The 27,955-nt window shown below is 32.5% G+C and overlaps 1 protein-coding gene across 1 annotated transcript; it reads left to right on the top strand.

Annotated features, from left to right (window-relative positions):
• Positions 1–427: 427 nt before the first annotated feature.
• Positions 428–25,608, top strand: LOC124371922. The gene is made up of 5 exons (XM_046830294.1): positions 428–505; positions 13,203–13,315; positions 19,223–19,293; positions 23,957–24,122; positions 25,520–25,608. Exons 1-4 carry the CDS (start codon positions 428–430, stop codon positions 24,040–24,042), a joined length of 348 nt encoding a protein of 115 aa, XP_046686250.1. The 3' UTR covers positions 24,043–24,122; positions 25,520–25,608.
• Positions 25,609–27,955: the final 2,347 nt, after the last annotated feature.

Raw genomic sequence — 27,955 nt, 5'->3', positions numbered from 1 at the left:
ACTTTTGTAAACTTCTAATTTAGGAAAAGGCATAGTTACACGGTTTAACATTAGTAACCTAATTTAGTGAACGCTTATATTTCCCAGTGTGTGGCCACCTCTAATTTATTTTTAAATTCAGAAGACAAAGTGACATATTAGGATATTACATATTAAAAAACTACCGCATTATGGTCTTGTCTGAAAGAAGTTAAAACATGCTATTAAAAGCTACATTGATCTCTAGTTCTAAAGATATATGATATAAACAGTTATTTCCTCTGTGGGTGAGTCAATCAGTTGCTCAAGGCCATTACTTGACATAATCGCTAAATACTTGTCGACGAGCGTGACCATAGCATAAATTCATATCCCCGGTAACAACTAAATTCCGATGTTTGGATTCAGACAATAAGATATTTAATTCGTTCAAGAAAGACGCAATGGAATGGGAATGCAGCCTTTAAACCGCTACGACCGCAACAGAAAGCCCAACAGACTCAATGTCAACAGTGACCTTGAGAGCGTCAGCTGATTGCATAGCAGCGCCTGATCGTATGGTCTCATATCGATCACTCACATAAACAATCACTCTACCTGATCTGTAGCTGTCATTACAGTTTGAATACTGGTTATACCCACTAGTTAAAAACAAATTTATTTCACAATTTTGTATCCAAACTACTGTCAGTACAATAACATCCGGCAAAGACGTATGAAAATAAATTAAAAAGGAAACAAAGTTTTCCTGAGGCCGTGTTGTTACGGGTATGAAGGACGGCTTGCCTCCTGACATTGATAATGTTACAGCTTCATTGATTAAAAAAAAAAAAAAATAAATAAATAAAAAAAAAAATAAAAAAAAAGGCTCTGATGGTTGCAAAGCACCTAACTGATCGCTATCCAGTTAGGATATTTTACCAGAATAGTTCTAAAATGAAAACTGATTATGGGGTTTTGCAGGGAAGTATGTGGGGTCATCTCCTGTTTCTCACTTTTGTAAATAACCTAGATAAAGTCAATTTTGTCGGGAACCGGGCGTTCTTTTATGCCGACGACACGGCTTTGTTGTTTGAGGGGAGCAACTGGGAGGAAGCTTTGGGCCTGGCGGAGCGTGGAACTTAAAAATCTAGGAATTTAATAATAGGAGTAGAATCTGTATATTGATTAAATTTTGTTTTTGGCCCAATAATACAATTTTATTCACGTTGTAGCTATGGAGCCCTAATTATCTGTTTCTACACTAACGCTCGGTGGTGTCGCCCGATGATCCCACGAACCAAGTCGCGAGGTTCCCTCCTCTGCATTACACTAATCCTTGCCTATTCGTCTTCCGGTACCAACGTATGCTCTGTTTTCTTGGGTGTATCGGCTTGATATAACAAGCTCTTTAATACTCCTTAATACTTTGCGCTCTACGACTTTCCAACAACCCAATCCCTTTAATCTTTTTATATGTACAAAACCTAACTGTAAAATAAATTAGCTTTATATGATTTTCAATGTATTGAAAGGTTTAGGATTTTAAAGTATTTATAAAATTATAAGAACCCAGTCATAAGAAATATCGTTTACAGTTATCTATTTTTTAAAACAATAATGTATTCAAAGCTATTATGTGTTTTTACTTCTTGCAAAAATTCACTAGTTTCAGGTTCAGGAGTCAGTATGAAAACTATAATAAGCACCCAACAACATTTAAAATATTGAACCTTGATTTTTTCATGGATGGTGCAATACAAATATAACGAATTGTACCGTTTAATAGTAGTCATCTTTGACTCAAAGCATTTAGAAACCTGTCACTCAATTAAACAATTTTAAATGAACCTATAAATTTAGCAATGAACATTTATTTCTACATTCCACTTCATGATGATGCTGAGCGTTTGCGAATGTTACATTTGTCTTAATGTTAACCATGATAATAACGAGAAAATCGGAGAATAAATCAATGTGTAAATACGAAACGCAATACACAAGACTTTCGTTGCGTTTTCTCAAACCTTTTAGGTTTGAGAATATTCTTAGCAAGCCGGAATATTTTCTGTTGTATCTGTTTGTTTCTATAGAGACAATATAGAGTTCTAAGATAAGTCATATTTCTCTATAGGATTTGGCTGAGCTTTATCAAAACCAATAACTTGAAATAACTCATTGTGATATTTTGATAGCGAATTTAGCTATGAACATTAAATTTTTCTAAGCTGTTAATAAGAGTGTTAGCAAAATATATATTAGGAGCTAAAGTTAGGCCACTATTCGTCATTTAACTTAACCATAATGTATAGTCTTGATGCCGAGAGCCAATTTCAATTTTATAAGTATACAACGTAATTTTCTTTAATCTGTTAAGGAGAGGCCCTAATAACAGAATAGGTTGTGAAACTGTTATGAAGACGGATTATTTTGTTGAAAACTGTGTTCTCGTTTATCTCGTTGGCTGACGGTGATATAAATATTACTTACAAATATCAACAACAGTGACTCAGGCTTAGTTCTGGAAAAGGTATATTTCACTTAATAATTTATTGAACGGATTTGTTAAGCCGTAATTATTAACCTATTTAACAATTTACTACTAAACATATTGCTAAAACATAGCGTTCTACGATTCCACATTCAGTTTAGAACGATTTCAATAAGAGCTGTCTGTGACGAGATAAGCCAGGGTCACAGTGGTCAGCTAGGCGAAAGACTCAAGAGTGTATGTCAAATGGTATTTTAAAACTATTTTTTAATTTGTAAGTAGCAGATTTGAGACATTTATTGTGTGATAGGAGTGATGGCACAGTTTTCAAGTCTATAATATTTATTGAGACAATTTTTTAATGGAAAACTGGTAATAATGATTTATTAAAATGTCCTTAATACAAAAGCAGCAAAGTATGGTATTGCTTTTGATGGGGAATGATGAGATTGAATTTAAAACCTTTGATAAATGTTTTATAAGAATTAAATATAGAGTAATATGAAATATTATTATATTGTATACCGAGATTCGGCCAGCAAAGCAGATTCGGGACGACTCAGACGAATTTCCAGAGGTTCATATCGGTTTGCTTCCGGAGTGAAAAACTCGTAGAATCATCTATTAAAGTCTATAGTTTTATATTTAAATACATCCATGACCTTTTTTATTGATACAAAAAGCCAATGTAGTTCCTAAATCTGGCAATAATACTAAATATGATTGTATAAATAAATTGAGAACAAGCAAAGTAATTTCCTTCCTCTTTTTAATCAGCTTTCATTGCGCCCTCTCATGAATGACGTGGTTGGTAAACTCTATCAATACATTAGAACAGCGTGTATTAAAATTATCGCATGGGTATTGAATTTTTTAACGATGTTTATGACACTGTAGATAGGGAAAAGTGCGTTAGCTGAATGATGAAGAAGTTAATATCTACGCATGTCAATAATTTATTTGTAATTAGGATTTTAGTCCAATGTAAATTTTCATGATAGGCAGGAGTTTGGAAAATTATTGTTTTGACACATTTTTCATTATATTGCTATTTAATTAGCAAATTGGAATGAAACATCATGTAAGTTTATGTTATGTTAGGCCAACGGTTTCAATGGTTGAGTGTTCTGAGTGGCGCGTTTATTATCTGGAAAGCGACAGCCTGGAGTTATAAATATCAGGGAACCGCTCCAGAGAAGACAGCTCAATAAGACAATACAATAAGACGATAACGCAATTATAATATCTTAACAGTGCATATTAAAAAGAATATTATAAAATGTGTTCTAACTGTGTGGTATTTGTTAAAACCTTTCGAGCAAAATAATGTGTATAACAAAGAAATGCTAATTTTCCACAATATAAAATTCCTTTGATACATAAAAAAATCATTGTAGTAATTTAGACATACTAGTATGCACAAGGGGCCAATTTGTCAGGCCAAAATATTATTTTTGAAAATGTTGAATTTATTGTTAATTAAATAAATTTACCCCTTTCCTAAAAATATTACAGCTAACAGCTAAGCATTCACGATACAAATATTTATTTTTTGTATGTTGATAACTTCTTCTTTAGTTATTATTTATTTTATGAATATCTTGCCCAAATAATTACTCAATAGAAAAATATGAGGTATAATTAATCTATAGTATAAATTATTGTGTGCAATACGAAACAAAGGTATTAGTGTTATTACCACTCTCCGGCTAGTGCCTAACCAAACTCTATAGAGTGACACAGACCATCATCTCACGTGGGAGAGAGAGCGAGCAGTCTAATGACAAAGAATGAACATCCGCCCCGCTGACCAATATAGTACTCTTACTACCACTACGACGCGACAATACTACTCATGTCCGGCGTGCCTTGACCGTGGTCAGCACCTCCTGCACTTGGTCAGGGATTCATTCCTGAGTTTTTCTAAAACAGTTCAATAACTAACGCTCGCTCCCACTTAACTCTATGTTGGCAGCCGATCTTTAAGGTTGACTTTATGATTATTCCTAATACTGTAATTTTGGGTATTAAAAAAAATGTTTAGATTAATCTCATAACCAGAACTAAAAACTGTTGATGATAAATATATGAATTTTTAAATTAGGTGCAAGTAGTCTGGCTGAATAAAATGTCATGAATTTATTTATAAAACATTTTTTAACTATTTAAATATTTTGTTAAACATTTTAAAGCTATATTTAATCTTAACAAATTTAATTTTCTCAAATCATTAATTAAGAAATGTCACGTCCTGAAGTTATTATTAATCTACGTACTGTACAAAATTCACTTTTTATCATCGGCATCAGCCGTTTAATTTAGACTTCATCACAAACATTTTCTCATTTAAACATATATTAATCGTAAAAATCCTTTAATATTGCTGTATCCCTATATTATTAACTTATTCTCTTACGACTTATATTGAGGTAATATGTGAAAAGCAATTACACGTGTTGCCTTTGTTAAACCTTCTGTTAATGCAGAGTATAACGAGACCTCGGTTTTACAAATGGCAATGTAGATTGTGAACAGATTTGCTGAGTCTTCTTATTATTCTACTTGGAGATATCTATGATTTGATGTAACTCATTATGTAGTGAGGAATTACTTCCTCCCGTGTTTAGTAACTTTAAATTAGTATTTTGTGGTTTCTTGCAATAAGACGGAAACATTTATATGTTATTTGGAGAAAGGAATGCAAGTATGATCGTTGGAAAAAATGCAGTTAATTATAAACGAAATGAAATAAGTGAAAGGTTAATATCATAAGTTACAGTATATGTTTAACATTTAATGGTAAATAAGAAACAGTATTGTGCATTGGCGTCCCGTAGCGTTTAAATGTTGATAGGGTTTAAATCCAATCAAATAGGTCTCAGTTCCTTATAGGACATATTTGGTTAGGGATCATAAGTACTATCAGACACAGAACTTCGTGACACACTTTTAAGAACGCCTTGCTTTTAGATTTATGCACCAGACTTAGTGCAAACAAATATTCTAAACTCTATGATGGAATCAGTGATTTAACGCGATTTACTGAGTGTTTATCCACCGCATTTACATAACATACATAATATATACATAATACATAACACAACTATATACGAGAAACTAAGGCGCGGCGTTGAAGTTTCAAAATCGAGCAACATTGGAAACCTCTTCCATATTTATCCCATAAGAGTATATTTAGCTGTTATTACTGTGTCGTGTAGTGTTTAAATCTATAGAAATATCTTGAATTCGTTTTCATTAAAAATATACTAAAAGCTAATTATAATTAACATTCTATGCAACGACTTGAGCAAGGTATTATTATCGTGTGTATGAATGTGAAAGAATTGGGGAGGGAGAGTTTATTTGGCTAATCAAGTGTAATGCACATATGCGTAAAGCAACCTTATTCGGCTTAAGCATTAGGTGTGTAAAAACGTTTAAATTTATTAAAAAATATATATTTCTTTAAACCTTTTTATCGGTACGTTCACACCATTCTCTATTTGGGGCGGTTCCCTAACACAAAGAAATTTATAATGATGATCATAAAATAATCAATGTGCAAAATTCGCACCTATAATATTTTACAACAGTTGACATTTAAAAGGCTCTTTTTACTAACTAATTTTTGTAGGCTTACTGTAGAGACGGAAAATGGGATTTTTAGCTATTTTATAGACCAGTAGGGAGTAGCCCGAAGAGATTTTTTTTTAAAATAAGAATATGCATATATTCATCCAGGGAACCCTAAGAATGTCAACGTAAAATTGCAGTACAATGGGTTAAATAGTTAAAGCGTGAAAGCAAAACAAATAAAACATATTATTAATACCTTCATGTTATATCTAGGCCTAAAAATCATTGATAATAAGGATAATACATTTTACCGTACGTGCTAGAAAAGTGGCTTGTGGGAATATTTTTATTTTATTCATAATAAAATTGTTAAATTATATTTGATTTAAATATAGATATTTTTTAAGATATGTGGAATAATAAGTATGTAATTATTTATTAAATACTTTGTCCTTTCCTGAAGTTCTAAATTACGTACAAAAATAAAATTTTGATATCCATCCGTTTTTTTGGTCCTAATTTACGAACTTGACAAATATTTTATACATTCAATGCATGTAGGTCTTAAAAGCCATTAATAAAGCTTTACATCTACGAGAGAGGTCTGAAAAGTTTCCGACCTAACAAACATGACATCATTTGTGAAATAAAAAAAATCAACATAGCATCCTTGTCACTCTACACACTTCTATCAGCGATACCATCTCTGTAACCCGTAAACATTGTACTCGGAATATTTTTCTGAAAAATAATTGTTCACGAAGGTGATTGCCTCTTCATTAGACGATCATCTTTGTCCTCCGAGCGCAATTTTGAGATGAAGGAACGAAAAGAATTCGCTTGGGATCGGAGCTGGTGAGTAAGACGGATGGACCCGTAATTCATGGATTTTCGCTATCATAACCGCTAAGGGATGAGAAGGTTCGTAGCCTTGGTGAAACATTATATTCTTTTTATACAAATGTGGGCGTTTCTTTAAAAAATTTCTACCTTTACCTTGTCAAGCAATTATGGACAGTATGCTCCTGTAATTGTTTTCCTTTTTGAAGCTAATCGATTAAATTAATTCTATTAATATCGCATAAACAGTCATCATCTCTTTCCCAACCAAAAAAGCAGCATATTTTCTTTTTTTGAGTCGGTTCCCCTTTTTTATTTTTCTTTCGGGTGTATAATGGTATAGTCAAGTTTTATCTACAGTAATTAATCAGCGCATTTGGATTATTTCGCCTAAACTGCACGATAAGAGCGTTGGAAATGTTCATCCTAAAATGTTTTTAGTCTAACGTGAGCAAACGCGACATTACTTAAACGCGCGGACAGCTTTTTCATGCGTAAAATGTTGATTTAAAATGTGATAGACACGTTCTTTAGAAATATAACCTGTGATATATTTTTTTGCTTTAATTCGGTGGTCGTCTAGCACCATTTGATTAACTTTGTCGATGATTCCGTGGGTAGTTGCAGTTTTTGGACGTCCCGAACGTTCATCGTCTCCCAAGATCCATTTTTAAATGAAGCAGCCCAAAATTTCACTGAGGTAAATGATCGTGCAGAGTTTATATACACAGAATCCAACTCATTTTTTATTTAAGAAGGCGTATTGCCTTTCAAACACAAATATTTAATGGCAGAACGATAATAGTGTCCATATCACAAAAACACTCACATCAACTCACTCGAATGTTACATAAAAACGGCGCGTCGAAAATACTCGTAGCTAAAACTTAGTAACTGTCTACAGACGAAATTCAGTAGCTTTTGTTAACGAAGCTTCCATCTTCACGTTCAGAAAGCAAACTTTTCAGACCACCCTCGTATATTATTAACCAATTCCGATATGTTTAATACAGAATTAGAATGTGAAAAGATATATGTTGCTTTTATGTACCATCTTTTAATGCAGAGTATAACGAAGAGTTATACCATCTGTGAATGTAGAGTGTGAACAGACCTTAGCTACATTTTATGGTTTTATATTATGCTATATGGAAATGTGCTTGTGTAATATCTCATTATGTAATACCATAATATTTCTTTCCAAATTCAGTAACTTAAAAAGGGCCAATAAAAAGGTATAATACAAGAAACAGTATTGCGCATTGGCCTTCTGTATTCTTAAATTTGTTAAAAGTGCCAATGACCAAAAAAATAGGAGAATTTAATAAAATAATAACATTTGTGCGCATTTATTTCTATAAAACATTTTTGGGAAAAGGAATAAATTTTAAAACTTTACAATTAAGTGCAGTACCTGAGAACTAATAATATTTTATAAGATCAGCTCAAGATTTTGTCCACAATAAATTGAAATGTTAAGACCTTATTTGTATAAACTTGGTATAATGTTTATTTTTTAGCTTTTAGTCAATTCAACTCCCTTCAATATCACATAGTTATAATTTAATTTTGTATGGCAGGTTTATTATAAAATGTACAACTTTATTTTTCATCTCATTCCGTATTTATAATTTTAGGAGTTAAATACGTTGCTGGTTATCTTATAGTATAAATTGGTAGATGTAATTCAGCAGTTAGTATGGAATTAGTAGGCCTATACGTGTATACATTCCTGGTCCCTGATCATATTCGAACATTAGTTTAAATTTGAAACAATTCTTAGATTTAAGTTCATCATTGATGATTGGTGTATTATTTTTAAAATATCATTAATGTAGAATGTTTACATTCTTTTAGTGTGTTAAGGTGATATATGTGATGTAGATGTTAAAAAATTTTTAAATAAAAAATACTTTGAAGAGTGCTATAAAATTTGTGATGTTCTTCTTGAATTCAAATCTAACACGTCAGGTAGTTTTAAAGATATCGTGTGTATAGACAGACAGGCATATAGAAATGAAAATGTTTCAAGCCTCATGAGTAAGTTTAGATAATTACTGAGAACTATATTTCCTAAACATATATTTTATAATTAACTACTATTTTATAATTTTAAAACATACAATAATGTTCGATTCTGCACAAAGTTAAGAACGATTTACATAAGAGCTGGTCGCAAATATAGGACTATTTCCTTGGTAAGTTCAACGGCATAATTCAATTGTGAACCGTAAATAAATTAGAACGGACGTGACTCTTTTTAACCGCAGTAACTTTTAAGTCGCACGCAAGTTATATGTTTTCTACATCGAAAAAATAGCCAAAATAAATTCAAATGGAACAAACTCTTTCTATCATGCTTAGAGACCACGTCAGAACATCGTAGTGCACTCAGCTGTACACATGATGAGATAATGAGAACTCCACTTCTTCTATTTATAGGTGTCTCTGATGTCGAAAAGGTTTTAAAGCTTCGTTTTGAGCTTCGTAGTTGCCGACTTTCTTTGGATCTCATTCCAGGAGTAAAGTCTGAGACAGCGTCAAATACTACACACACTGCAATAAAAGTAATGTGAATTTGAGCTAAATTCAACATTCAAATATTATAAGTGCTTTGACAAAGTAGGCTACGGCCAAAGGTAACAGATAGTTGATTTATAAATAAATGCAAGTTTAATGAGGACAAATCAAAATCTGTATTCACATGCAGAACATTTAACATCATACAGTATTTTATAAATCTAAAAATAATAACTGATAACCGATTATGTAAGGGTTTTCAACAAAAATAATTACGCCTTTAATTATTAACGTGAACTCTAAATTTTTTGTATGTCGTTCTTCAAAAGACACACACAAAATGCAGAATAAGAATATGGAATAATAATAAGTTAACGTGAAGAAAGCTTATATTTTAAACAGAAAACTGTTTTTGGTTATCACAAACCTCAATATACATGTGTAAATACAACCCAATCAGTAAACAATTTTCCAAAGTGATATAGGTGTATACTTTTTATGTGGTAGAAGTTTGAAATAATAATGTTTAGCTTGTAATAGAGGTCGTCTGGACCCAGCTCCGTCAGGGATCTTCTTTAGAAAAACAAATTATAGTAAACAATTTATAGCATGGCTGTCGTCTTCTAGGTTTTAAAATGCTTTAAAAATCCAAAATTTTGTCTTGAAAGTAGTGAAATAATTTTCAGTTTTGATTCTACCAAAGGTATCGGTATTCGGTAGGGAAAAGCAGTGTTAAACCATATGCCACGAGATGGGCTACTCATTAAGTATTTTTATTGCGACCTTTAAAATCTTGAACCTTAAATAGCTACTAACAAATTCTACAAAATAATTTAAATTATAATTTTTGTGTGTATATATATTGATTAAGAACTTCCAAAACGGATTGGGTTGTTGGAAAACAAGTGCGCAAAATATTAACGACTATTTAGGAGCTGGGTGTATCGAGTCATCAGCCGATATGGTCTAGAAACAAAACATAGGTTGGTACAGTACGCGCGCTGAAGGTTCGGCTCCGAGTCAACCGAGCGGACTATGGCGGGGGACGGGTGGATTGCCCGATATAACAACTGTTCTGCAGACATCCGCCAATGTTTGGCCCGCTGTAGTCTGAATATTTATTGTCCCTGTTCTCCCTCACAGTCGAGTATTCACTGTTGTTAGAAGTGGACAGGTTGTTTAAGTGCGTTATTCACAATTCATTAGTTTAGTTAGTAGTGAGGTGAATGGGCCATAAACTGTAGGGCAGCGGTGTCGGTGATACATTCCACTTCAGACTAAGTTACGGCTAACCTAAACTATGTATCTGAAAAAAGTTAATTCTAAAATTAACTTCAGTTCATTCAGAAAAACTTTCCCGCTTGTGAAAGTTTCCTGACCAAAAATAAAAAGAAAAATCCTGACATACAAACTTTTTTGTAACACAATTTTGGCACACAGTTAATTTTAAAATATATTTTATTGAAGAAAAGTAATAAGAAATTGAAACTTAATACATCCATTAGCATTGGCATAAACAGGAAAATAGATCTGCAAAGTTTCAGAATTTTATTTGTACAGGAAGTTGGCCTAACCATAAGTTGATTGTCGAGCGAGAATTAAACATTGCCGTCCGTGACGGATCATTGGAGAGTCAATGTTTTTATTTGGTTAGTAGGGCAACGGCAGGGCCGAACCTTCAGCGCGCGTACTGTACCGGAAGATGAGTTGAAATAGATTGGAATGCGAGAGAGAGAGAGCAGCCGACTAAGTTTCATGGCCCGTGGAATCTCTCTGCATAGCGACACCACCAAGTCTGTTTTCTACCAAAACCACATATGTAGCAGGAACAAAGTGATTCCTATCGTAGAAGTGACAACACCAGTCTATAAACATTGTTCATGTGCTACTTCAATCCGTTAACATATTTTCCAATTGTTAAGAGTCACATAAACAAATAAATGTTCATTAAATGTGTCTGAACCTTACAATTACTTAGGGTTTTTTTGAGCAATTTATTATTTATTTGAGGTGCTTTGTACTCTAATTGTTTCAACAGAAAACCAGTTATAATTGAAATATCATCGGTAGTTTTTAAATAAATACATTATGATCATCATTTTGTTTTTACAGAAACAATTTTTAAACATCCGTCATCTAAAATATACAATTAGAGTTGAGGCGTAATATTTCAATTTTTAAGGGACTTAATAAGCCTTTTGCATCTCAGTCACATCAAATTCTTTTTAAACGATATCCTACTTTGTTAAATAGCTATAGTGAAGTAAATTACACTCATACACAACAATAACTCAGTTACTAAACACTAATGTATAACGGTATACAGCTGTTGTAATTAAATAAATAATTGTTATATATTTTTAAAAAACATTACAGGATTAGAATTTACATGCAACATTTCAGCTCTGTTGACTAGTGGAAAGAGGTTAAATATAAGCAATGTATTTTTGCGTCATGACGATACAAACACAGAGATAGTTTGCATACTAGTAGTAGGCATTCAATAGACATTCATACGAAATTGTAACGATATTATGTCTCAAACCACTTCAGCACTATCAAATGTTTTAGGAGAGATCTAAATAGACATAGATAATAAACAAAGTGAAGAAATAAATACATTTCTCAATAGGTTTCCTTCCTTGCTCTTTTTCATTTTGAACCAAACCACGTGTCGCGTACCTTATAATATAATATTTGATTAAGACATGAATATATGAAGCATATTGCAGTATACAAATTGTCTACGAGAATAAATAATAAAGTTTATAATTTTGGACTAGAATCTTGAAGCTGCAGATGCTGTGCACGAGCCGCAGGTGCTGCACGCGGTTGACAGGACATGAAAGGCGCCGCGGTGGAACATTCGTTTAAAATACAATAAATTTTAACCGTTAACCTACGCCTGTAAGCGGTGAGCGTGACAGGACTCTGTAATCACAGCTCCGGGACAGGCCTGACACAGGTACAATATTCATAGCCGCTATATGATCGTACTTGATATTCTTAAATAAAATCTAGAAACGCTGTTCGCCGCTAAATACACATACACGGCTGCCGAATTACGCAATATACGCTTGTGCTGAATGATGACAAATTCTTACGGCAGTCACATGACGTAATTATTGATTTTCTTACTTCCAATTATGGATATCGTTGCTATATCATTAATTTAGAATTTTAAAACAATATACTCCTAAATATCCCAAGAGATGTCTCTTACAATTTCTGAATAAGATATTTTTATTGTCAATATTTTCTTGTTAATTGGTTAAAGTAGAGAGCGCTTAAAATTAAAAACACAAAACTGATCTTCTTTAGAAAACCAGTCTATACTAAAGCTGCATAGAATTGGGCTGGTAATAGATAAATGCAGTTTTTTGAACTGCAAAAATATGATGTAATATGTGATCAAGAAATACAACAAACTTATGTGTATAGAGATAACTAAAATACGGCTGCAATTTCATTGTCTTATCTAATACATCCGTCGTGAGTACGGTGGGCTCTCAACGACTTCAACGTAGGGCGCAAAGCAAGATAGCGATGGTCACTCTGCCCCAATGTTATTGTTGTTCTCTACTCTCCTGATACTTGAGACGTTCATCACTGACATTTTCAGACACTGTTACGTCATATCGCTCTCTCCCATCGCCATCTCTCTAAACAGCTGTGAGGGTAGCATCATCCAATTCTCTTGCCAACCTCTGTGCGCCTGATACTCTTTGCTTGTATTACTTTGGAGGTTGCATAAACCACGCCCCCACCGCCATTCTGCCCTCTGATTTGTACGTAATGTTTTCCAATAGAAAAATAGGATCGCTTGTTCCTTGGACCGTTTGTGCGCCCCCGGTTCAAAGTGCTTCTTGCTGCCAGCACAAGGCATCCTGTCAACGAGTCAAGTGTAGAGCATTCCTGTTCATCATCGAGGTGAGTTTATAAAATAATTTGTCGTCACTGTGTATGGTAATAAGCTACTTTCCAGTACAGCACAGTTCTGCGAAAGTCATCGTTTCCCTTATAGCTGTCAGCTGAATTTCTCTTTTCCAGACATTACTTTCATCATGTAAGCGCCTCTTTCCCCGAATAATCAATAAAATTGGTTATTTGTTTTCATAATCCTATGCTCAAACAGCTGATTTTAACACCAAAACGAGTTATAAAATAGTGTTACGTTTCCTTATGGAAAAAACAATTACTTGACTATCATATTTGCTTGTCTAAATGTGCCTTAACACGAGGCCGACACATATACAGTCACAACATTATAGAGGCATGAATAATCTCGGTTCAGGCCGGCACATGACAGTAGCCTTCGAGCATTTGCCCTCGCAATCGGTGTTGTATTATTTAATAATGTGCCAAACTGACTCAAAATTCAAGAAATTATCAAGGTATTTAAGGCTCGCCTCAATCGCATTCTGGTCTCAAACGCGTTTTATAGCGTGGCGAGTTTCTGACATATACAAGGCCGGTTTGATAAGTCAATAACTTTTTGAACAAAACAATTTTTTCGCCCAAATAAATATTTTATTTTTCAAGATAAGCAACTTTTAGCTTGATGCATTTAGTTCACGTTTTTATAATTTGTTTACTTCCTCAAAATAATAGGTTTTCTCAGGGCTCTAAAAATGGACGTTTGTTTCAGTAATGACTTCTTCACTCGACCAAGATCGCCACCGCCCAGCCATTTCTTTAGGTTTGGAAACAGGAAATAGTCGTAGGGAGCTAGATCTGAAGAATAATATGCTGAATGGGGTAGCAGTTCGTGGCCAAAATTTATATATGGATTTTTGCCATCGTGACTAGACAATCGAGTACACTTGCACTTTATGGAACAGTACTTTCTTCTTCGCCAAATGCGGTCGTTTTTGCTTCAAACCAACGTCGAATATATCCAAAAGGTCTGAATAATATTCGCCGTGATCCTCTTACCCTTCTCAAGGTTATCGACGTAAGTGACACCCCGTGCATCTCAAATAACTGTGGCTGTGACTTGTGACCTTGTTGGCTGACAGACTCACCTTGGCCTTCTTTGGTACACGTGGTCCACGATCAACCCACTGTTTTCGATGGTTCCTTCGTCCCTGGAGCGTTGGATCCATGTTTTGTCTACAGTAACAAAACAACGCCAAAACTCGTCTGGATTACGACTGAACATAACTAAGCACTCTTTTGAAGTGGCCACACGGTTGCGCTTACGATCGATTGTGAGCAGTCGCCTCACCTTCTCGCGGACAGTTTTTCGTGTCCAAACATTCGTGTATTTTCTGCGCGGAAAAAAATTCACTGACTTATCAAACCACCCTCGTAACTAGGAGACCAATGATTTCGGAGAAAGATAATATACCCTGGTGTCGGAGGGAAATAATTGGCGAGCAGGTGTAAGCTTAATGAATGCTCTTTTGTATTTTTGACGGGATGAGTGAGTGATAAATTTTAGCTTATTTTAAATTAATAATTGTGCTTTGCTATACAATCCGTTGTAATTGTCTGACATCAATAATATATATTATTATTACATCAAATGTCAGAAAATATTTTAAACGATTTCATGTGTTTTTTGGGCATTGTTATGAAAAAATATTGTTCATACTCGTCTCGATAGTTCTATTGCGGGATAGTTCTATTCTCTTTTGGCTTCTCCTTGCGTGTAAATATAATCTCGACCCGCAATATGTATGTTTTGTGACTAGTAATGATATGTATTATTCTTCATTTATACTGAATTTGTATTATAATCTTCAATCATGAATATAATCAAAATTTAATATGAAATAAATATAAATTAATGAACCAAAGTTTTTTTATAAGTAATCTTAACGCAAATTAAATTTTAATGTTGTCAATCAATAGATTATTTTAGGCATTTTAGTATAAAAATGCAGCAAATACATTGGTTAAGTTTTAAAGTAAATCCATACTAAAATAGTTATTTTCATTATCTTCTGCACAGCTGAAGCTTGTAGGCTACTGGGATATCTAAATGGCTGTCAATATCCGAAACAAAAATAATTGTAACAATAATTTTTAAAACGTCACGTTTTGTATATTTGAAAAAGATTTGAGCGTAAAGACATTGTACCTATTATAAATGGCCAAAGATTAGTTTAAAGTAAAATTTAGCTTTTCGGCTTTTAAGAGAGCCTTATTACATATGAAGTAATAAATTATGTTTATAGTAAAATCAACGTAATTATAGAATTAGTAAAATACAAATGTTATCCTCAAACCTTTTGCAATACTACTTATATATAATTTGACACTACATCAGCAACTAAAACAAAAAGGGTCACGTGGCTTCTATATTCCTTGAATTCTTAAACACCATAAAAATTCATTCCATGGACAGTAAATTTTAAGAAAAATTTATAATTTGTAACGAAAATACTCATGAACTGATTCCATCACTATTTTCGACTGCAGCATTAAAACTGCTTATAGATAGCAGCATTAAAACTTTACAACAATTTCCTTGAATTAACTTTAAAATACTAAGTAAATAAGAGGTGTGTTGGCAGGTTATTTTCAAATTACAGAACAGTCAGGAACTCTGCAGTGGCGTGGTGTAAAAACGTGACCCAATTGCAGAAAACCGGTTTTGAGGATGGCAGCATTGGTAGTATAGTAAATAGCATTTTCCTTGTTTCGCCCGCTCATATACGAGTATTCAATGGCTTCGCCATTGGTAAATTTATTATAAACAAACTCTCAAAATTCTAGTCAGACATAAACATTGAAACATACACTTATTTATACGCCTTTTACCGTTTTCATCGAACCAGACACGGAAATAAATTGTCCTCAACAGAGACGTCAGGAACCTTTCTGCATTATCTTATGCAATATGACTGGAAATTCGTGTAATCCGACAAGTACGTAATAGACAACATTTCTGATTACGGTTTGGGTACCACGAATACTATAGTGTATTCACGGAGTGTATGAGAGTGATTCTCTCCGTCTATAGCATGGTACAGAGACCAACTATACAAGTACTAAGGGGCAACATTTCTGATTACGGTTTGGGTACCATGAATACTATAGTGTATTCACGGAGTGTTGAGAGTGATTCTCTCCGTCTATAGCATGGTACAGAGACCAACTATACAAGTACTAAGGGGCAACATTTCTGATTACGGTTTGGGTACCATGAATACTATAGTGTATTCACGGAGTGTTGAGAGTGATTCTCTCCGTCTATAGCATGGTACATAGACCAATTATACAGGTACTAAGGGGCAACATTTCTGATTACGGTTTGGGTACCATGAATACTATAGTGTATTCACGGAGTGTTGAGAGTGATTCTCTCCGTGTATAGCATGGTACAGAGACCAATTATACAGGTACCAATATACAGGTTACTAAGGGGCAACATTTCTGATTACGGTTTGGGTACCATGAATACTATAGTGTATTCACGGAGTGTTGAGAGTTATTCTCTCCGTCTATAGCATGGTACAGAGACCAATTATACAAGTACTAAAGGGGCAAAATTTCTGATTACGGTTTGGGTACCATGAATACTATAGTGTATTCACGGAGTGTTGAGAGTGATTCTCTCCGTCTATAGCATGGTACAGAGACCAATTATACAGGTCCTACTAAGGGGCAACATATCTGATTATGGTTTGGGTACCATGAATACTATAGTGTATTCACGGAGTGTTGAGAGTGATTTTCTCCGTCTATAGCATGGTACAGAGACCAATTATACAGGTCCTACTAAGGGGCAACATATCTGATTTACGGTTTGGGTACCATGAATACTATAGTGTATTCACGGAGTGTTGATAGTGATTCTCTCTGTCTACAGCATGGTACAGAGACCAATTATACAGGTCCTACTAAGGGGCAACATATCTGATTATGGTTTGGGTACCATGAATACCATAGTGTATTCACGGAGTGTTGAGAGTGATTCTCTCCGTATATAGCATGGTACAGAGACCAATTATACAAGTACTAAGGGGCAACATTTCTGATTACGGTTTGGGTACTATAAATACTATAGTGTATTCACGGAGTGTTGAGAGTGATTCTCTCTGTCTACAGCATGGTACAGAGACCAATTATACAGGTACTAAGGGGCAACATTTCTGATTACGGTTTGGGTACCATGAATACTATAGTGTATTCACCGAGCGTTGAGTGATTCTCTCCGTCTATGGCGTGGCACAGCGACCAATTAAATAAGTATAATTGGTTTCTTGTGGCAAGCCTCTAGGGTATCAGCGCACTAAGTTCACAAGGGACTACTTTTGCCTTGACCTTCCCCCCCCCCCCCCCCCCCCCCCCCCCCTACCAATACTTCTGTACAAATTCATACCGATCATATAACTGCTCTATGATTATTCAACTCCTAATTGTACATTTCCAAGATGACAAAGCTTGTCTAAGGTGCTCGGAATTATAGCCTATGCACCCACCTCCTGAATTGAATTGAATTTTGTAACTCCTGTTTCTAAAGTGTACAAAGTATAGGTATTACTTAAAAAAATTGCATTTGAAAATTACAAATATATTTAAAAAAAAACTCTTTATGCTCAAATGTAAAAATATACAAAACATGATGTTTTAAATATTATTGTTGCATCTACTTTTATTTAGGGCATTGACATACATTTGGAATATGACAGTACAAACTTGAACTGTGCAATAGATAATGAAAATAATATCATAGTTTGGATTTACTTAAAACTTGACCAGTGTCACTCCTTTTTTTGACTAAAATAATTGGGACAAATTAGGTGCTAATTATTGGGTAAGTTTTAACTTGAAATTCCACAGATACTCGGGCCGGTGGTGACAGCAATTGAATTGAGCTGGGCCAGACACAGCTATTCCTGTATTTCAAAGTTTGTTAAGCCTTTTTCGTGCACAAATAATAAAACAGTTGACTATAAATACAATCAATAAGTCTTTATTATAACAAATTTCACAAGAAATTTAATTTTGAAGAAAGAGTTATTAGTTACTAATTACAACCAAATTAAAAAAAGAATGCTGTGAAATTAAGAGGGCAAATATATTTATTTATTAACCAGATTTGCGTTGGATTTTACGGATTATTAAATACATATCGATATATTTTAAGGAAAATACTACAAAGTTGAATAATTCTTTTGACAAAAAAAGAAACAAAAGTGGTACAGGTTGAGTTTGTAACAAACTGGATTTGAAAATTTGATTCTGTTGGAATTAACTGTATTTCTTGGGATAGTTCTGGTGATATAATAATAGTTGATACTTTGCATTGTTCTGAGTTTATTATTTTGAATTTAAGAAGGTATTGTGTTTAGGAATTTATAGTTGTAGTGTTGGACAGTTTTAAATAGGACGCTGACGTGGTGTCCTTGTGATGATGAAAAATTTGTTTTTGAAGATAATTAAAAATATTAATTCTCGAATAAGTTTAAGTATATAATTTTGTTTTGTTTTGAATTTGTTCTTGATATTTAATAAGATATGATTTTATAAAATTTTTAGAAAATAGTGCCTCTTATTAATTTTATTTTGAAACTTTGTTTTACTTGAAGCACTCAGAATTTCATTTAAATTTAATTAGTTGAATTTTATTTTGGTAAAATATCCTTTCCTGTTTAAAATTTTGAAAGTAACAGTGGTTATGTAAAAAACTAAACAAAAAATATACATCAAGGTCTATACGCAGACATTCATTTAAACTTGCAAAGTAATTAGCGTGTGTAATGGGTTATCAAATGTGAATCTTAAGAAGAACATGTAAATGATGAATGACAGAGATGAGACCCAAAACAAAATACTACTACCTCAGTTCCCCATCTTATTTTATGATGTAATTTGGTTTTTCAGTAACAATGGTGTCCTGCTGTTGTGGGTGTTCACTCTCTACAGGTGCAAAAGTAATTGGATGGTTCAGTATGGTAAGTTTTCATTTTCTAAACAAAGTACACTAGAGTTTTTGATTTCTTTTAATGTTTTACTTACATAAATAAACATCAACTGTGTGATAAAATGCAACATAAAACAAAGCTCAATGTATTTCCAATTTAATATAATAGTTCTGTAGGGGCACACTACAGGTTAACATGTCTTTTTTCTTAAAAAAGACAATTTTATATATTTTTCCTGATTAACTACATTTATAAGTGTAACCAAATTATGTTGGTTTGATCGAATTCTATTAAAAAAGATCATAAATGTTAATCTTTAACAGCTATATCAATTTTTATTTAGTTCTATGTTGTCAAAAAAGAACTATCAATGTTTAACAAAAAAGAAAACGATAAGTGAATTACTAAAGGAATTCTATCTCGAGAGAAAAACTTAAGTTTTACACTGACATTTATAGACAAACTCAAGATGACAATTTTAAAAACATTTTTCTGAAAGTATAAAACAATTTATGAAAAGTTAATCCAAGCAGTAAAAAGTATTTGATGTCTCAAAAATGATTATGGCTTCTAAAAACATTTCTAAAACTATTTGGGGCATAATTAATAATAAATCAAATCCTTCAAAAATGGCTCATATCAAAGTTGGGGATTGGATTAAGTTTTTCAACTTATCCAAAATGTTTGATTATGTTGACCACAATACACTGTTTTACATACTCAAGTCCCATGGTATTCGTGACTTGCCTCGCATATGCCTTAGTTCATTTCCAAGTCAAAGAACCCAAGACATTGAAATCTCTAATCATGTTTCCAGTTCTATAGAAAAAAGAGTTTTGGAGTCCTTCAAGAGTACATTCTCAGTTAAATTCTTTACTTACCTGATTTATGTCAATGACAAAATCATCACTGCCACACAGGAACTGCCTATACGGGTGATACAACTCTTTGTTGTAAAAAAATTTTTTTTAAACACTAATTTATTTAGGAAATTAATTTTTTATTCAATATAAAACCAGTAGATGTGTAAATTTTTTATTGGTTAATTGTTTTGTGTTTTATTTTGTTTCTTGCATTACCAACTTGTATTTTGCTATAATTGGATTATTTCTAAAAAAAAGGCATAGAATCAAATTATATGGGAGAATATAAAGGCATATTTTTTTATTGGGAAAATTTATGTTTTTTTATTAATGATTTTGATATTTATCTAAACACAAGGAACAAATTAATAGGTTTAAGCTTTTTAATTTTTAACAAATTTGAATAATTTAATAGGAGTTGTAGATATTAGAGGTAGGAATTTTGGCAGTGTTCACTGAAAAAGAAAAATAGTTGGAGATAAGAATTTGAATTTTCACAGATGTATGTAAATGATGATTTCAGGAAACATCATGTTTTTTTAATGATTTATGCCTTAAGAAAATTACATTTCTAATCAAATTAAATTCAAGCAAATTTAGGCAACACGTGATGATGCATGTTATGGGATTTTGCTGAGCGTTGATGAACATTTTTACATAAGTCTTTGGATAACCAATTGACAATGAAAGAATAAAAGAATAAATAGTTTTGTAAACAACGTAACGTAGTACCCTCCCTAGCCCACTGAAACTTTTATTAAGGTATTTGAAAACTGTTATGAAACTTTACTTAAAGAAGAAAACTGTGAAGTAAATGTGTAGAAAGATAATTCCAGAAATATATCACATGTAAACTTTACATTTTGCATGAATCTACAGAGACAAGAAAGGTTTTATGGTGATACACGCCCAGCCATGGAATTTGGTTACCGTGGAACTTTGTAGGCTGACAAAATGTCTCTTTTGCCTGCTGAGGGATGTAATAAATTTGTTACGTATGATTGACTATATATCAATCCACTGGAAATTTAAGAATGAAATGAGCTATAGTTTTTAAATTTTGCAAGCAACCTTAGTGAAGCCTGTTACACAACACATGGCGTGGTGTACTTTAACTTGTTATAAATGTGAACATGTCATTCCTTCTAGTCATCTTTCATATACATACATTAACAATTCATATCTTAATCTTCAGTAGTTTTTTTCTTTGTGAGTATGACCCTAAACACTGCATATTTATCTTGGAATGATCATCAAAGTTTTTCCAACCGCAACAGCCACAGTACGATCAAGCATAAAAACATTACAAAAACAGACAATCCTCTTTTATAACAAGTATAAAGTTAGTTAATTAATTCCTGCACCTTAAAAGTGTTTTAAGCCTAAAATACTGTATTCCAAAATAGTTTATTGGAAATTGATAATATCTAGATTGTTTTAGTAAATTTAGCTACCTAAAGAAAACATAATGTAGTGTAAATAGAAAATTCATAAATGATTGTTTAGTTTAAATAATTATAAACAGTAATTGATCAAGTCTATTTAAGATTAATATGTATTGTTTATTACTATTCCGTTAAAATATATTGAAAAAGGGTTTTGATTTACTAGACACTTTTGTGATTGCCCTACCTGATATTTTTTAAATTTCCTATATTTAACAAACACTTTTTAGTTAGTGTAGGAAAGCTTATTTTAATAGAAAGTTTTATAAAATGAAAGATTCCTATACCAAAACTGATTGTATACTTTATGTGAAAAGCTGACATTTTTATAATGGATAAATTCTCTACACGCCATTGATATTATCATCATACTATCACTTTTGCTGTCTGAAGAGCCATATAACAATGATAAAACTTCTATAGTGAGTGACTGGATGCTGAAGTCTGTCATCAATGCTTGTCTCCAATTAGTTGGGTGCTTCTCGAATTCCAAATGTTTCAACTTAGGTGCCCATTCTCCTGGTCTTATTTCACTGAACATTTTAACTCTTATATCGGACAACTTTATTAGTAGTCTCCTATTGTGTACAATTTTCTTACAAGTGAAACCTTGCTCTTTTAGTGGTATAGTTAAAAACTAGAGCACAGTTTTTTTTTAAATTATCAAAATGCAATATTATAAGGCCAATTGTATTGTTAATATTGAACTGAATATGTCAAACCAGTGTCTAAACCAAACTAGATTGCAGATGAAGAAGTCTGTGTACTTCCACGTTCCATGAGGCTGGTGAGATCAAAAGTTTACATAAAAAACCGTGTATTGCTGATTCTGTCAAGGTGATGAAGGGATAAAAATTTCTAAAGAAACTGATCACTTCTAGACACCATCTTGAAGCTGAGATATTTATCAGTAAAACCAGTCAATTCTTAGTGTGCTATGAAACTGACAGAGTATGTTAATACCCAAATCCTCTCTACTTTAGTTAGACTTTAGTTAAATCATTAAATTAATTTATTGTAGATTGTAATATAAACTTATCCCTTTCATTGAGCATAATTTATTTTGCCTTGAGGATCACATATAATGGGAAGGTTATTTAGTTTTAAAATATTGGTTCTAACCTTTTCTACAACTTTGTAGTTATACATAAGAATCACGGTAAACACAAGTAGCACAAACATCCATTGCAACAAATCATTTGGTAATTGTTTAAAGTCAATCTTACTTCTGGTGAAAAAAGAGAAACATCCCTCGAAATAGTATACAAACTCAAGCTCCAGGTCACATGAGTGATCGTAAAAGTTATTTTTAAACTCTGGTACTACTAGTAACACATTTATGAGAACTAATCTATACCTTATCATCATAAACTAACAAGAAGTAGATAAGAACAGTGTAGCCTACTTCTCGCCAATATTGATTTTTTTTACGAGAGGCAGAAAACAAGAACCAGTCATATTAATAACATGCAATTTTCAACAGTAAGTCAAATAAAGTCTAGTTTTTTCTTAATAATGTAGTTTTTTTAGGTTCCTGGTAAGAAAAACTGTTCCAAACATAATGGCCTCCAGATAATACCAAAGTGCCACTGCCTCTAAGTTCCACAATCATTTATGGACAATTATGCCATGAGGAATAACAAAAAGAATAAGACACTAAATATACATTGTATTTTTATAGGCACAAAAAGTTGTAAATATGGGATTAACTACGAGCACTAATATGCTATTATACAGTTTAAATTTAGTATTAATAATGAATAGAGAATTTCAAGAGACATCACTGGCCTGAAGATTATTGCAGCCCAGGATTCACCCCCATCCGTACACTGGCACTAGAATTTTGACTAACATACATTTCATCCTCACTCAACACATATGTATTGGATTCTTTAACAACTTTCAATTTTTTAAAATTTGTACCTCTCCAGAATGATTCTGTCTGGTATTGCATTTGGCTGGGTGAGCATGCTGGGGAATTGTTGATCATTAATCTGTTACTTTATTTTAGAAGCAAATTCTTTGGCAGATTTGTACATCTTACATAACTGATGTAGTACCAACTGATAGTATATCTGTGGTATGTTAATGAGAGAGGTTGGCATCTTCATTCTAAGGATCAGCTGATCTTTCAATCTGAAAAAAACTGCTGGATGTCTGGCATAAAGAGAAAACATACCAGAAAGAGGACTATCTGAAGGAGTTTCTGGACTTGCAGTGTATGAAGCAAGTCTCATGAATTTTTTCAGAAGTCTTCCATCTCCAAAGACAAAGAAGTTGTTTTTATAACTGTTATACAAAATATTAAGTAACAGCACTATATTTTTTATTGTAGTTTAAATGAAATTATTACTTGACATTCCATTGCTTTGTTTGCTCTTACAGTTTGGTGCTTCTCTGTCAGCGCTGATCATGTGGGGAGGCTTGGAGACAATCACACAATTAGAAGAGCATCCAGAGACCTCATTTGAGTTTAACTTAGATATTATTGAATCTGTTTACACAAAAAACTACAAATTAAAAATTAAAGCAGCTGTCTTCAATTATTCAGGTGATTTCAAAACAAATTTATTTTTGAATGCAATTATCTTTTGTTTGAAAGATTAACCTTTTTGGAAGGGAGTCTTACTATGCCAAAGGCATTTTAATTAATTACACTAAACTTTTTTAAGGATTACCCATAAGCTAATTTTGATCTACCTCCACGGAATTGAAACCTGTTACCTCTAAATTACAGACAACTGCAGTCTTACTCCAATGTTGAACTCTTTATTTAATATGTAGAGTAGGCCATTTATGTAGTGTTTAAGGTTAATGTTATTTATTATTAAAGGTTCTGTGTTGTGATTATGGTGATATCAGATCTTTTGCTCTAGGAAGGACTAAAAAGACCTTCATAGAGCAAAGGGGTGATAGGATTGAGTGTGGATTTTTATTTTCCAAATCACTATAAAATATATTGTTGCTGTGGAAAGTTTTGTAAACTACATTACTCAGAATTCCTATTGAAGCAATGTCACAAAATTGAGTGGTTGAGATTGAACTTTTAAAAATCATGTGCTACCTCAGAAAGGTTCTTTGTTGTGATTACAGTGATATCAGATCTTTTGCTCTAGGAAGGACTAAAAAGACCTTCATAGAGCAAAGGGGATAGGATTGAGTGTGGATTTTTATTTTCCAAATCACTATAAAATATATTGTTGCTGTGGAAAGTTTTGTAAACTAACATTACTCAGAATTCCTATTGAAGCAATGTTACAAAAATTGAGTGTTGAGATTGAACTTTTAAAAATCATGTGTTACCTCAGAAACGATGAGATGCTGCAGAAAAATATACTGAAATGCAGGTATCTTCCAGTGACCATAACATACCCCTCAGATGGTACGGAACCGATACCATAGTAAATTTTAAACGTCCTTATTAGAGGTAAATGTATATGGACAATGAAAACAACACAATCAAACATCCTTGATTGTGTTTTATTTAAAGAACAAATTAAGCTGATTGGCTTGATTGATGAAGTATAAATTGTTTATCGTGATTCTGTTCTCTTTGATTCTATTTTGGGTCTTATTTATGAAGTTTTTACTATCATGCTCTCCCCCTTGACTATACCCCTATGATGGTTGGTAAGTTTTGTAAAGCTTACTACTTTTTATTGATCCTTTTAATTTTGATGTATAAAAATGCAGATTTATTTTAAAATCATTTAAAATAATTTTACTCTGTCCTAAAAAATTTAGTTGTGCTCTTTAAAAACTGTGATTGATGTATCTAGAAAATAGAATTAATGGTTCTGACTTTAAATTTTGATTATTGTTGTTGCAAAATAATGAAGGTATATTTTCTCATTAATCTATTAAGAAGGGTTTAATTTCAATAAACTACATAAATTTAACATTATTATATTTATTTGTTTGTTAATTTGATCTATTTCTGTTCTTTAGTAGCAAGAATGTTCATATGGACACTAATTGGGTGCTCATTTGGCTTCCCTGCTTTCTTCTGTGAGTCTTGCTGATTGGGAGTTTACAGGGTCAAGTAACGAGTTTTAGTTTTATTTTACAAGTATATTTATTTACTATATAAAATATAAAATTATTATTTTTATTAAATGCATATAAACAGGATTCAAGAAAGTCTGAATTGATATGATTAGAATATTATTAATTTAACTTGTATGAAAATGTATGTCACGTCTTGTACAACTTTATTATAGCAGCATTATTTAACTTGGAAAAAAATTGTACTTGTGTGTTAATGTAGAAATGCATAAAAAGTAAACCTTTTAATATTCATATTTATTACTAAAATATTATAATTATACTTAAGCATTTATTGGTATATTGGCATTTATAAATATTGCAATAAGGGCTTCATGCAATATTTAGTTTGAATAAAAACATGTTGTGTTGTGTATGCACCAATAAACAGTACATGTACAAGCATTATTTCTAAGTAGTGCTATGCAAATATATTGTGCTATCTATTCCATGAAGTAAGGCATAAACTTCATGAATTTAGCAAGGGGACTAATTTTGATCTACGTTATTCATAAACTTTCCTCAATAAAATCTCGAAAGCAAAATAGTTTTTCATTGAGCTTGAATTTTTTGCAAACATTTTCAACTCCTACCACTTTATAACATAATAATTTTTAAAATAAGAATCTTATTCATTCTTACTTTAAGAAAACCATTTGATGCTTGATTTGATAATAAGCATTATCCTATTCAGATTGTTTAATCACCTTATTTAAGTTGGCTGTAATTGGCAAATTTAATCTTTGGATTTATTGTTTAAAAAACACAGTTCAATTAAACCTCTTCCTTAATGACATAAGCCACAAGAAATTACTGTAAGTTCAGCCAAATTGTCATACATAATGGATAGAATTAGCAACACATGAGATGAAGAAGACTGCCATGAGGTCCTTATACAGTAGTTGATTCATTGAAGAGGACTGAAATTTACTGTGAGTCCAGTGAATTTCGATTGATGTTTAAACCCATTTCTTTATTTCACCTCAAATTTACTCCATCATTCCAATAAGCAGTATTCCATGTATGTAACCTCGCCAGTCAATACCATTCATTTTTGAAGTTACAAGAGTTTGAAGCAATCTGAGTAGAACTTGTTTTCTTGGCTAACAATCCATTCTGGCATTGGTTTTGGTTGTTCTAAGGCAGACTGTGTTCATAGGAACTAATTAATTTTCTTCAGTAAAACTTGACCGGTAACCTATAACAATTTTTTCAGTTTCTTTGTGATTTAAAGATGCTGAGGTGGGGTCAAGTTTTTACCTCATTGTAGTAAGTTAAATTTAATGAAGTACAACTGCCAATCCTTTACTATGCTAGATCAGTCTGACTTCAAATCAAGTAAGTTTGAAACTTGCCTTACAAGAGCATGACGATAGGACATATTAATAACATTCCTTCTTTAACAACGTTCATGGCATGTTTTCCCTTCCTGAATAATGCTGTTTATTCAAATGTATTTCATCCAGCAAATTAAAATTAACCAATGTAGAATCATGTAATTTTTATAATTGCTCAGGTTTTAAAAGAAGAAAATACATCTTATTTTTCGATATTTACAATTAAACCATAGACAAGCCTCTTGTTTTCTTTTTAACCCTTTGAGTGCCGCAGCGTCTACATAGTAGATGTTGTTAAATGTGCAAAAATTGCCGGCATCTACCCAGTAGACGATTTGTATTTAATTAATATCACATATAATTAATTTTTGTTTTGACAAATAACTTATTTCACGGCAATCTACAAGTTTCGAACAATCGATTGTGATTGATTTTTATTGTTCACCGCCCCCTTGTAGTTATTTGCCATCAGAAAAAAAAAGATGACGCAATAGTTGGTCAGCTGCTACTTGTTGCCATTAACTACACAGTTTCGTTTGTTGTGTGTTTACATTGTGCTAGTTTCGTGTGTTTATGCTGAAAACTGTTGTTATTACTATTCTGCAATTGTGTTCAGTAAAACTTACAATGCATTTATAAACTTCTTTTTTCGTGTTTAGTGACGTATATTTTATTGTTGGGATTGGTGATGAAGTAAAACGCAACTTCCAATCAAACTATTGATTTTTAGGTGAAGTAAGGTTATAGAACTAAGGTTATATTGTAGGCCTGTGTATATTTTTATATAATTAGTATTTTACAGTCCGTCTTACTTCATTGAGTGAAATAGGATAGTTATAATATTGTTTCTAAACTTTTGACAAACTTGAACAAAAATTGCTTTTTGTTGTATTTTGTATATATTGCAGTATCTGGTTAAATATTACTGTAACACACCATATTATGCATGATTTTTGTTCAGTTTTTCATGTTCTTTCATATGGTATAGCTAAAAAAAAATTTA

The sequence above is a fragment of the Homalodisca vitripennis genome, unplaced genomic scaffold (genome assembly GCF_021130785.1).
Source record: "Homalodisca vitripennis isolate AUS2020 unplaced genomic scaffold, UT_GWSS_2.1 ScUCBcl_2267;HRSCAF=6837, whole genome shotgun sequence".
Classification (NCBI taxonomy): domain Eukaryota; kingdom Metazoa; phylum Arthropoda; class Insecta; order Hemiptera; family Cicadellidae; genus Homalodisca; species Homalodisca vitripennis.
The sequence above is the reverse complement of the archived record's forward strand: the minus strand, read 5'-3'. Positions and strand labels throughout refer to the sequence as shown.

What these genes read in the sequence shown, in the direction of transcription:
- LOC124371922 (XM_046830294.1), top strand. Translation starts at nt 428, where the DNA reads ATGGGAATGCAGCCTTTAAACCGCTACGACCGCAACAGAAAGCCCAAC. An exon ending in TCAACAGTGACCTTGAGAGC is followed by an intron (nt 506 to 13,202) that starts GTCAGCTGATTG and finishes ATAGAAAAATAG; the next exon opens with GATCGCTTGTTCCTTGGACC. An exon ending in CATTCCTGTTCATCATCGAG is followed by an intron (nt 13,316 to 19,222) that starts GTGAGTTTATAA and finishes TTGGTTTTTCAG; the next exon opens with TAACAATGGTGTCCTGCTGT.